This window comes from Pristis pectinata, chromosome 14 (assembly GCF_009764475.1).
Source record: "Pristis pectinata isolate sPriPec2 chromosome 14, sPriPec2.1.pri, whole genome shotgun sequence".
NCBI lineage: Eukaryota > Metazoa > Chordata > Chondrichthyes > Rhinopristiformes > Pristidae > Pristis > Pristis pectinata.
In genome coordinates this window covers 1,463,712-1,476,602 of record NC_067418.1, presented here as the reverse complement: position 1 = coordinate 1,476,602, position 12,891 = coordinate 1,463,712, and the positions used below count along the sequence as shown (strand labels likewise).

Here is a 12,891-nt window from a genome sequence, read left to right as displayed (position 1 = left end):
GTTGTGCTGTATGAATTAAACTAGTAATTAAATGCCTAACTAAACTAATCCCTTCTGCCTATACGATGTCCATGCCCCTCCATTCTCTGCACATCCATGTGCCTATCTCAGAGCCTCTTAAATGCCCGTATCGTACCTGCCTCCACCCCCACCCCTGGCAGCACATTCCAGGCACCCACCGCTCTCTGTGTAAAAAAAAACTTGCCCCGCACATCTCCTTTGAACTTACCTTCTCTCACCTTAAATGCATGTCCTCTAGTATTAGACATTTTGACCCTAGGAAAAAGATGCCAGTTGTCTACTCTGTCTATGCCTCTCATAATCTTATAAACCTCTATCAGGTCTCCCCTCAGCCTCCACCACTCCAGAGAAAACAACCCAAGTTTGTCCAACCTCTCCTCATAGCTCATACCCTCTAATCCAGGCAGCATCCTGGGGAACCTCTTCTGCACCCTCTCCAAAGCCTCCACATCCTTCCTACAATGGGGCGACCAGAAATGAATGCAATACTCCAGATGCAGCCTAACTAGAGTTTTATAAAGCTGCAACATAACTTCCTGACTCTTGAACTCAGTGCCTCGACAAATAAAGGCAAGCCTGCCGTACGCCTTCTTTACCGCCCTATCAACCTGTTCAGTCACTTTCAGGGATTAATTGCCTAACAGTTTTCTGGATTCCATATGATTGGACCACTCCGCCACACAGTGATTTCAACTGGGTGCTTAGTGACAGTTACCCTGGTGACCCTAGTGCGATGCTTGTACCATGGCTGTGAGGGATGCTGTTGTTCTTTTGGAGCACTGTAGTGGAACCTGGACAGTGCCAACCAGCTGCCCATCGCAGGGTTCTCCTAGGACAGGGTGGTCTTCATGCTGTGGTGTGGTCCAGTACATTACCTGCCTCTACCCTTGGACCCCAGTCCTGGCATGGAGGTGGATCCCCCTGCCTCTGCACCCACCCAATCTCCCGCCCACCTTCCCACCCCCCTGTCCGGGACCTTACCCCTCCCCGTCCCCAGTCTCAATGCTCCTTCATCATACTGCAGGTCATCTCCCACCCAATCCCTTCCCCAACGACTCGTCCCACCCCCCCCCCCACCCCACTGTGTTACCTTTTCCCACCAACCCACTCCACAGCCCCAAACACCAGCCTCTAAAGCCCATCCCAGCCTCAGCACCAGTCAGGCCGAGCCTGGTCCAGTGAGTTCCAGAGCTCAGCCTCAGGATAGGAGACCAGACAACATTCTCTCAGGAACAACACTCTGCAGTGGCCACAGCAACGGAACGGTTGGTCGGAAGTCTCGCAACCGGAGCAGGCATTGGACTCTCTGAACGGGACATCAGCTCCCTCTTTCCCCCTCTGCACCACCTCACTCACGCTCCCTCTCTCCATCTATCAGGCGCTATTTCACCAGCTGGAATTGCACTGGGTATGTCCTGAACCCTTCCCGTTTCCCAGTCCAGTAGGTCTGTTAGTTGACGGACTTCAACTCTTCTTTTACTTATGATACACAAGGAGGCCATTCAGCCCATTGTTCCATGCCAGCTCCCAGCAGAGCCACTCCATCAGCCCCATTCTGCCTTTCCTGTAAGTTATCCTTTCTCATGTGTCCAGCAATTCCCTTTTGAATCTTTTTCCACCCACCTACACCCCAGGGGCAATTCACAGCGACCCGCTAACCTACCGACCCGCACATCTTTGGGAGGAAACCGGAGCACCCGAGGGAAACCCACGTGGTCACAGGGAGAACATGCGAACTCCACACAGACAGCACTGGATCAGGATTTCTGTTTCTGTATCTCTCCCTTTTTGTTTACTCGTTCTCCTTTGTCCTCTCTGCGTCTCGATCTCTCTCCTGCTCACTCGTTTTGCCCTTTCTAGCTTTTCTGCCTCCTCCAGCCGTGTGTCTCCCCTGCCTGTGGCTGTTTTCCCCCTTGTCTGTTTTTCAGTTTGTGACTCTTTCTCCCACTCGCTCCCTCCTTATCTCTCTCTTTCTTTCTTTCTCTCTCTCTCTCCCCTCTCTCTCTCCGCCTCTCTCTCTCCCCCTCTCCCTCTCTCTCCCCTCTCTCCCCCCCCTCTCCCCTCTCTCCCCCCCCCTCCCCCCCCCCCTCTCTCCCCCTCCCTCTCTCTCCCCTCTCTCCCCCCCTCTCCCCTCTCTCCCCCCCCTCTCTCTCCCCCGCCTCTCTCCCCCTCCCTCTCTCTCTCTCTCTCTCTTTCTTTCTCTCCCTCCCTCCCTCCAGCTCTTTCACACGGATTCTGTTTTCCTGCTTCCCACAGCCTTGTGTTTGAAGAGTGTGGAGCGGGAAAGGTCACAGTCCCAGGCAGACTGCGCTGAGAACCAGCTCCCTGTGGCTGGCAGGCTGGAGAACTGATGTCAGTACTGATTCTTTTCCATGCAATCTGAGAGCAGTGTGGCTAGCCCTGGATGAAGCCAGTGTTCATCCACAACCTGCATTTCTATAGCACCCTCAGTCCAGTAAAATGCCCCAGGGTGTTTCACAGGAGCCACACAAGGAGAGATCGGGATTGGTGACCCACAGCTCAGCCAGAAAGGTTACTTTGAAGGGGCAGTTTGAAGGAGGAGGGTGAGAAGTAGAGGGGTGTGTGGAGAGAATTCCAGAGCTTGGAGTCCAGGGAGCTGACAGCGGTAGGGCCAGCATTAGGGCAGAAATCTGTGAGAGTTATACAGAGATGGGTGCAACAAGATGGGGTGATTTGAAGATCAGGCTGAGAATTTTAAGGTTGGGGAGCTGGTGCCTTGGGGGGCTGTGTGATTCAGTGAGCACAGGTGATGGGAGAACAGGACTTGCTGGACCAGGGTCTCAACAGGAGCTGAGCCAAGGCAAGAGAGATGTTGGTTGGTCTCACACAGCCGGGCGTGAACTGAAGGAGTAACTAACAGAGTGCAGTAACTCTTCCCAACAGAGGGCTGAGCTTCCCAGAAAAAAAGATCATCATGGGGGGGTGGGGGGGGGGGGTGTCTGATCATGGTCTTGAGGCTTACAGTAAATTGTTCTTCCCTGTACACAACTACGCTGGGAGACCAGAGCCAAGAGTAGAGTCATAGAGTAATACAGCACGGAAACAGGCCCTTCGGCCCAAATAGTCCATGCTGACCAAGATGCCCATCTAAGACGGTCAGAAATAAATCCACAAGGGAGTTTTGGGAGGAACTTCTTTCCCCAGGGAACGGGGAGAGTGTGGAATCTCTCCCACAGGGAGGGTTGAGGTGTGGAGTGGTGATGGGTGTAAGGGGAAGCTGGATAAACACAGAGCAGGAGAGGGAAGGAGGCTGATGTGGTTGGAGACGGGGAGGAGGCTGGCGTTACATATTCCTGCCCTCTGCGTTTGGCTGCACTGGTTGGTTCAACCCTGCCTGCATTCCCTTGGCGCCCAGTCCTCTGCAAGTGGCACCAATCTCGACAGAAGCTGGTGATGATGTGTGGTGGATGGGCTGGGGAGGATGGTGAATATGTACAGCACTCAGGGTACGATCCCCGATCCTGGGAACCTCCAACCCAGCCACAATAGATGCCAGAATCCTGAAGTAAAACACAGAATGCTGGAAGTCCTCAGCAGGTCAGGCAGCATCTGTGGAGGGAGAAACAGCATCAGTGTTTCAGGCCGATGACCTTTCATCAGAACTGTTTCTCTATTTTTCTCTTACAGATTACCCCCTTTGACAGAGAAGGAAATCGAGGTGAGTGTCTCTGGTTCCCTGTCAGCTTTTACTGCACCAGAGTAGAACTCCAGTGAAACATCCTGCTGTCAACGTAAATGTAAACCAACACAAGTATGATAGCTACAGGGCTTCCGTCAAAGGCTTTCTCAGAGGCTCGTGTGGGTGTTTATGACGTTTCTGTTTGTATGAAGGTCAAAGGAGCAGTTTCTCAACACCAGAGAGTCCTGGCATCAAATCAGCAGTGACTGACTGACTGTGAGTCCCCAGACTCCAGCAGTCTGAAGTCCAGTCACGATATGTAGAACAGAATCTAAACTCATCCTTTGATCCACTCCCAGCTGAAGTGGAATCATTTCTGTAGCAGAACGCAGAGGCAGGAATACGTAACAATACATGAAATAAAACTGGTCACCACATAGACAGCCTGCTCCAGGAGGAAGATGCAATCACAGCTTGCACTTAGGTAGTGCCTTTAACCGAGAAAAAGGAACCTGATTGGGCTTCACCAAAGCTTAGAATCACAGAATTATACAGCACAGAAACAGACCCTTCGGCCCAACAGGTCCATGCTGACTGAGGTCTACTTGAGCTAGTCTTATTTCCCTGCATTTGGCCCATCTCCCTCTAAACCTTTCCCATCCTGGTACCTGTCCAATGTCTCTTAAACGTTGTAATTGTACCCGCCTCTGCCACTTCCTCTGACAGCTCGTTCCACACACCCACCACCCTGTGTGTGAAAAAGTTACCCCTTTGAATCTTTCCCCTCTCACTTTAAACCTATGCCCTCTAATTTCAGAGTCCCTTACCCTGGGATAAACACTGTGACCATCCACCTATCTCTGCCCCTCATGATTTTATAAACCTCTGTAAGGTCACCCCTCAGCCTCCTTCACTCCAAGGAAAACAGTCCCAGCCTGTCCTGTCTCTCCTGATGACTTCAGCCCTCCAGTCCTGGTAACATCCCTGTGAATCTTTCCTGCACCCTCTCTGGTTTAATGACGTCCCTCCTATCCTTCCTATGACCAGGTGACTAGAACCACACACAGTACTCCAGGTGTGGCCTCACCAAAGTCTTGTACAGCTATAACATGATGTTCCCAATTCCCGCACTCAATGCCTTGTCCGATCAAGGCTAGCATGCTAAATGCCTTCTTCACCATCCTGTCCACCAGTGTCTCCACTTCCAAGAAACTATGCACTTGTACCCCGAGGTCTCTCTTTTCTGCAACACTCCCCGGGGCGCTACTGTGTAAGTCCTGCCCTGCTTTAACTTACCAAAGTGCAACACCTCGAACTTGTCTGAGTTAAATTCCATTTGCCATTCTGTGGCGCACTTCCAAAGTTGGTCTAGATCCCCTTGTAAACTTAGATAACTCTCTTCACTGTCCACTGCATCACCAATGTTGGTGTTGTCCACAACCAGCACACTTAGTCAGAAACAGGAGGATCTAGAGCTCGGGGTAGTCTCAGGGTAAGGGGATGGCCTTCTCAGACTGAGCAGAGGAGAAAAGTTGGAAACCTTTGGAATTCTATACATCCACCTAGGTCACGGGATAGTTTCAGCTTTCTCATTTATCCATTCTGGAGACATCCCTGGCAGTTATCCTCCAATCCCTAAACCCCAGAATTTAAAAGACATTTGGATAAATCTATGGTTGATTACTGGGATTGCTCCAGATGGGGATTAACAAATTAATCCAGCCCTGGGTGTGTCAGCATGCAGACACGGCTGATGCTGCATTCGTGTGTATGTCCATACGTGTGTGTGTGTGTGTGTTTGCACATGTGTGTGTCTGTGTGCATGCATGTGCATGTGAATGTGTGTGTATCTATACATGTGTGTGTGATTGTATGTGTGCGCATGTGTGTGTGCGTGTATGCGTGCGTATATGCGTGCGTGTATGCGTGTGTGTGCGTGTGTGCGCGTATGCATGTGTGTATGCGTGTGTGTATGTGTGTGCGCGCGTGTGTGTATGCGTGTGTGTGTGTATGTGCGCGTATGCGTGTGTGTATGTGTGCATGCATGTGTGTGCGTGTGTGTGTGCGCGTGTGTGTGCGCGTGTGTGTGCGCACGTGTGTGCGCGCGTGAGAACGTGTTATCCATCCCATTGATGCTGACCAAAAACGGACTTCCTTAACACAAACCTCCCCAGCTGAAGATGTGAGGTGAGCAACACTAGTGAAAGGGTTACAGATCCGCTGGGCAGGACACATCAGAAGGATGTCTGATGACAGAATCCCAAAGCAACTGCTTGTGGAGAGATGACTGAGGGCAAACGATCACAGGCGGACAGAGAAAGAGAGTCAGAGAGTCCCTCAGAGCATCCCTGAAGAGTTTGAACACTGACACATCCCACTGGGAACAACCACCATTGGGCCGCCCTGCATGGCGTACCTGCACGAAAAGTGGTCCCTCCTCATCTGAGGAAGATGAACGGAGGAATCAAAGAGGAAACAGGAATCTGGGATATGAAGAGCCGCTGATCTGCAGCATCCGTGCACCTCTTTTCAGCTGCGTGGAAGGACATCTTGAGCCCAGATTGGTTTAATCAGCCAAACCATGCACCTCACAACACTGCAGACTAGATGCCATGGTCTCACTGAGGGACGAGCAACAAAAATAACGTGTGTGTGTTTTTCTTTGCAGAACACATTCATCCAGCTGTCCTTGGCCTTTAAGAATGACAGCTACACTCTGGAGGCAAGGCTGGGTCTTGCAGAGAGGGAGAGGAACTTAGCTGAAGACAACACAGAGAGGGAGCTTGAAAACTTCAAATCTGAGCTGAAGGTGAGGCCCCCTGTCAGGGTCCCACACGGATCCCAGCCAGAGAACCGGGCCACCAGGAGGTGAAAACAGACAGTCAAATTCCGGGCCTTTCTCCAAAGTCAGGCTGGCTGGGGTCATATCACCACAGCCTCTCTCTGGGCAGTCTAGGCTTGCTGCACTGAGCGGGACTGTGAGTGATACACTGGTAAGGTCGCTGCCTCACACTCCAGAGACCCGGGTTCAATCCCGACCTCCGGCGCTGCCTGTGTGGAGTTTGCACGTTCTCCCTGTGACCGCGTGGATTTCCCCCAAGGGCTCCGGATTCATATTATAGAACCATAGAACAATACAGCACAATACAGGCTCTTCGGCCCACCATGTTGTTTCCTCTCACATCCCAAAGGCGTGTGGGTTGGTCAATTAACTGGCTGCTGTAAATTGTCCCTAGTGTGTAGGTGAGGGGTAGAATCTGGGGAGAATAAAGTGGGATCAGTGCAGAGTCAGTGTAAATGTGTGGTTGATGGTCGGCACAGACTCGATCGGCCGAAGGGCCTGTTTCCGTGTCATATCTCTCTCTTACTCTGGGCAGGGGAGCTGCTGGGACCAACAGTCACAGGCTCTGGATGGAGCTTTAGGAGACAGAGATTATCGCAGCCACACCTCAGGAGAGTTGTGCATTGGTCAGTTGATGGCGTGCCCACGGTCTGACCCGTCACTGTGCAGGCAGAGAGCCCTTTGATTTACCAGCATATCACTTCTGACCCACTTGGAACCTCCCAGCGACCTGTGTAGCCTTGCTTTGGGCCGTGCCTCTGACCACGTTTCCAGTCCGGGTTTATTCCAGGCTCCACCGCTGCAGGGGTGGTATCTCCTCTGGCCAGGCTTGGGGCGATGGGTCTGCTTGGTGCCCCGGGCTGGTCAGTGTGTGTTACTGACGGCTCACTGCACCTCTCCATACATTCAGCACCTCCGTAGACATGAGGAGGAGGGAGGGGCGCAGAGCATTAACATCCTGCATTTATATAGCGGCTTGAAGCATCCCTCAGAACTGCACGTGTGATTTGCGGCCATGACCTTAAGGGGTTTAGTGGGGGATTCCAGAGCTTGGGATCTGTGGTGGTGGTGGGGCGGAGTGTGTGGGAGATGCTGGCGAGGCAGGGAGTGGCGGAATACTGCACAGTTGGTGACTACTTGCTCTCACTTCCAGTCCTCAGCCTCGCTCTGGGTACACTCGGACCACCGCGATGCCCAAGAGAGGCTGCTGGAGACGGTGGCTGTTCTGCAGCGTCTGGCTGTCAGGCTCTCCGGAAGGGCAGAGATGGTGGGGGCTGTCCGACAGGTGAGTGACGCCAGGGGCAGGGTGTATCCAGGCTGGTGGAGCCCTGATACCTGTCAACCTACAGGTATCAATGTGTCACAGGATCATAGAGCCATACTGCACAGTAACAGCCCTTTCGGCCCAACTGGTCCCTGCTGACTAACACATCTTCCTGAGATTGTCCCATGTTCCTGCATTTGGCCCATATCCCCCTAAACCTTTCCTATCCATGTACCTGCCTAAATATCTTTTAAATCCCACAGTTGTACCAACCTCTACCAATTGTTCCTCATCCCCACCACCCTCTTGTGTGAAAAACTTGCCCCTCAGGTCCCCTTTAAATCTTTCCCCTCTCATCTTAAACCTGTGCCCTCTAGGTTTAGACTCCCCTACCCTGGGGAGAGACTGTGACCATTCACCTCATGAGTTTATAAACCTCCATAAGGTCACCCCTCAGCCTCCTTCGCTCCAGGGAAAGCAGTCCCAGCCTGTCCAGGCTCTCCTTATAACTCCAGCCCTCCAGTCCCGGCAACATGCTCGTAAATCTTTTCTGCACCTCCTCCAGTTTAATGACATCCCTCCTGTAGCAGGGTGACCAGAACTGTGCGCAGTGCCCCAGATGTGGCCTCACCAACATGTTGTACAGCTGTAACATGACCTCCCGACTCTTGTTTGGGTTGGAGGGTGTTTTCTGGAATTCCTCTCCTTTCTGTCATCGGTGAGGACAGGGCAGCCTGTGGGAGCGCCTGGATGTTTCCTGACAACCTTAACTGAGGAAACTGCCTCCAGCTACAGCAGCCTGACCTCTGGGTTTTAGAACATAGAACATGGAACAGTACAGCACAGAACAGCCCCTTCGGCCCACAATGTTGTGCCAGGATAGCTATTCCCTCCTACCTACAGAATGTCCATATCCCTCCATTTTCCTCTCATTCATGTGCCCATCCAAGCCCCTTAAAAGCCCCCAGTGAATTTGCCTCCACCACCCTATCAGGCAACACATTCCAGGCATCCACCACTCTCTCAGTAAAAAAAACATACCCCTCACATCTGTTCTGAACCTACCCCCTCTCACCTTAAATGCATGCCCTCTGGTATTGGATCGCTCAAAATGGGAAAAAGATATTGCTTGTCCACCCTATCTATGCCCCTCATAATTTTATACACTTCCAACAGATCACCCCTCAGCCTCCACCGCTCCAGAGAAAAGGGCCCAAGTTTGTCCAACCTCTCCGGATAGCACATGCCCTCTAATCCAGGCAGCATCCCAGTAAACCTCCTCTGCACCCTCTCTAAAGCCTCGACATCCTTCTTATTAGTGAGGTGACCAGAATTGCACACAATACTCTAAATGTGACCTAACCAGAGTTCCATAGAGTTTTGGAGCTGGAGTGACTGTGGTGGATCCGTGAGGCTGAGAACTTTGTGGACGTACAGTAGGGATGTGGTCACACTGCAGCTGAAACAAGAGCAGGCAGAGAGAGCGCCAATGACTGCCAGGCAGACTAGGAGCAGGCTGGTACTGCAGGCATTCCTTGACTCAATCTTACCAACAGATTCTCCTTTTTGGAAACTGTTGGGGCGACCGTTCCTCAGGGATGTGTAGCCAGGAGGGTGGCTGTGTGGCTCAAATGAGCAGGAGGGGAGGAAGGTGCCAGGGAACAGTAGTGAAAGGGGTTCAGTAGTTAGGGGACGGACAGGTGTTTCTTGGACTAGAGACATGACTCCTGGATGGTACGTTGCCTTTCTGGTCCCAGGGTCAAGGATGAGATTGAGTGGCTGCAAGGGGAGGTCAACAGCCTGAGGCTGTGGTCCTTGTTGGTACCAATGACAAAGTCAGAAAAAGACGGAGACTCCTTACAACAGGTGAAAGAGCAGCACTTCAGTGCTGGTAACCTCAGGGTTATTGCCAGCCCCCTGCAGCACCAAGTCCAGGACTGGGAGGATGGAGCAGGTGAACGTGTGGCTGAAGACATGGTGCAGTGGGGAGGGTTTAGACCTGAGTCATTGTGACCATATCTGGAACAGGTGGGACCTGGTACAAATTGGGTGGGTCCCTGGGTCAGGACCAATATCCGAATGGGGGTGGGGGAGAACAGGCGGGTGGGGCTTGCTGTTCCTCCTGGGGAGAGTTTAAGCCAACCTGGAGCGGGCTGGAAACCTCGAGGGCAATTCAGGAGGGAGAGGAACAAAGTAGGAAGTAGAGGTTGGGAAAGTGGTAAGTGACAAAAATAGGAAACAGAATCAAAGGCTGGCAAAGGGGCCAAGGTACAGCTTCTGAATCTTTCTAAATGCTCCTCACATTTATAACAAGGTAGATGAATGAACGCCACAAAGGGCACAATGGAATGGCTGCTACAGAAGTGCAGGGTGACCAAAGTTGAACATTCAATGTTCCGGGAGGACCTGCAGAAAGGTGAAGGAGGTTGGGAGACACTGTAAACAGTGGGTGAGATTGGGGACCAATGGGAAACAATCCTGGCTCGGAGATCATGATGTAGGATCGGATTGGCTGGAGGTGAGGAATTTCGAAGGGCAGAAGCACTGGTCAGGGTTATTTATGGGCACCACATAGTGGTTGTAACTTCGGGCATGGCATGTAACTGGTGCAACAGAGATGTCATGGGGGACTTCGATCTGCATGTAGAAAGGACAAGTCACATTAGTGGTTTAAAGTGGAGGTATGCATACGTGGATTGGAATTGGTTTATTATTGTCACGTACCGAGGTACAGTGAAAAACTTTGCTTTGCATGCCGTCCATACTTCATTACAACAGTGCATTGAGGCAGTACAAGGGAAAACAATAACAGAATAGAGTATTACAGTTACAGAGAAAGTGCAGTGCAGGCAGACAATAAGGTGCAAGGTCATAACAGGGTAGACTATGAGGTCAAGAGTCCATCTTATTGTGCAAGAGGTCTGTCCAGTAGCGTGATAGAAGCTGTCCTTGAGCCTGATTCCTTAGATCAATAAGTTGTGGAACCAGCTAGTGAAAAGGTTATTTTAGGTCTCATTCTATGCGATGAGAAAGGGTTAATTGATGATCTTGTCATCAAGGGGCCTTCAGAGAAGAGGTAACCACAATATCTGAGAACTTGACCTTGAGCTTGAAGCTGGGGTTTAAAGCTGAAGGCAACTGTGCCAGTGCGAGGGGTGACTGGCTGTGGTTGACTGGGAGAACTCCAATGAGGGAATGGTGGAGGACTGGCAGTTCTGAGAAACCTTGCACAATTGGCAGGAAAAATATCTTCCTTTAAGGAATAGAAACCCCACAGGCTGACAGAAGAAATTAAAGACAACATTAAATTGAAGGAAGAGGCTTATACCGTGTCAGAGCAGCGGTCGGCCTGAGTACTGGGACCATCCTACCACTCAGCAAGGACATGATGAAGGGGAGATAGAATATAAGAGCAGAGCAGCGAGAAGCAAAACCACAGGCTGTAGGAGGCTCTGTAGGTACGTAAGATGGAACGTGGGCAAATATATGTCCCTTACAGACAGGGACAGGGCAATCTGTAATGGGGTACAAGGGAACAGCAGGGGAACTAAACACCAGCAAAAGGACAGGAATAATCTGACAGAAATTCCAGAAAGCCAAGGATCTGGTGAGAATGAGGATCCGAAGGAAATGTATTCATAAAAAGTACTAGAGAAGCTGGTGAGGCTAAAAGTCAATAAATCCCAAAGTGCCGATGGTGTACATCCCAGAACTTGGAAAGAGGTGGCAACAGAGACAGTGGAAGCTCTGAGTGTCACCTCAGGGTCTACAGATTCTGTCTCAGGCTCCTGTGGACTGGAGGGGAACAAATGTGACCCCAGTAGTTAAGATGCCACATACCCCACACTCTGGGTGAGACGGTCTGATCGCAGCTCCTCTCGGATCTTTCCATCATTACTTTCAATCTCTGCCCTGGTTTTCTGACCCCACTGCAAGGGGAAACAGGTCCTTCCTGGTCAATCTATCCAGGCGCCTCAGGATTTTATACACTTCCAAAAAACTTCCCCATTTAGTGCTGTAAGGGTGGCACAGAGGAGTGGCTGGTAGACACAGGTTCAATCCTGACCTCAGGTGCTGCCTGTGTGGAGTTTGCAAGTTCCCCCCGCTGCTCCAGATCCCAAAGACTTGTGGATCAGTGGATCAACTGCCCACTAAATTAACATTAGTGTGTGGGTGAGTGGTGAATCTGGAGGGAGTTGGTGACAACGTGGGGAGAATAAAATGGGATCAGTGTGTGTGGTTGATGGTCAGCATGGACTGGGTGGGCCGAAGGGCCTATTCCCTTCTCTCTCTCACTCTCTCTCTCCTCTCCTCTCTCCCTCCTCTCCCCCCTCCTCTCTCTCTCTCCCCCCCCCCCCCCCCCCCCCACTCTCTCTCAGGTCATGCCCAAATTCAGTACGTAGGTAGAACAGGGTTGAGGTCCTGCTGACAGATTTTAAGGAATTCAGAAAGGGATCGGAGAGCAAGACTTCAAAGGTGATAATGCCCAACGCAGCTGCGATGAGGACCAGAGGACACCACAGGTGGTCCAGGATGGAGGGCTTTAGGTTCCTGTGGCACCTGAGCCAGTTCTGGGGGAGGTGGGAACTCTACAAAGGGCCGGTCACACTGCTTCTCAGAATTGAGACCAGTACCCTCGCTGGTAGGTTCACTCGAGCTGTGGGGGGTGGTTTAAACTAATTTGGCAAGGGAATGGGCACAGGATGGTGAGGTTAAAACAGGAATAAAGATAATTGGTCATTTGTAATTGGAAATTGGTTACTATTGTCATGTGCAGTGAAAAACCTTGTTTTGCATTCCATCCATACAGATCATTTCCTCACATCAGTGCATTGAGGTAGTACAAGGGAAAACAATAACAGAATGCAGAATAAAGTGTTACAGGTACAGAGAAAGTGCAGAGCAGGCAGACAATAAGGTGCAAGGTCATAATAAGGTAGATTGTGAGGCCAAGAGTCCATCTTTATTGTACAAGAGGTTAGTTCAAGAGTCTTATAACAGCAGGATAGAAGCTGTCCTTGAGCCTGGTGGTACGTGCTTTCAGGCTTTTGTATCTTCTACCCAGTGGGAGGGGGGAGGAGAGAGAATGTCCGGGGTGGGTGGGGTCTTTGACTATGCTGGCTG

At 51.2% G+C, this 12,891-nt stretch overlaps 1 protein-coding gene across 13 annotated transcripts in view; it reads left to right on the top strand.

Moving 5' to 3' along the window:
* Positions 1 to 12,891, top strand: part of mrvi1 (murine retrovirus integration site 1 homolog) — a 239,359-nt gene that overhangs the window by 187,516 nt on the left and 38,952 nt on the right. For 12 of the 13 annotated variants that reach the window (XM_052028841.1, XM_052028840.1, XM_052028843.1 and 9 more), the window contains 3 exons: positions 3,670 to 3,700; positions 6,330 to 6,470; positions 7,657 to 7,788. In XM_052028841.1, coding sequence (XP_051884801.1) covers positions 3,670 to 3,700; positions 6,330 to 6,470; positions 7,657 to 7,788 — 304 coding nt within the window. Of the gene's footprint in view, positions 1 to 2,277; positions 2,374 to 3,669; positions 3,701 to 6,329; positions 6,471 to 7,656; positions 7,789 to 12,891 lie in introns of those variants that run through there. The other variant, XM_052028844.1, reaches the window with a different exon arrangement.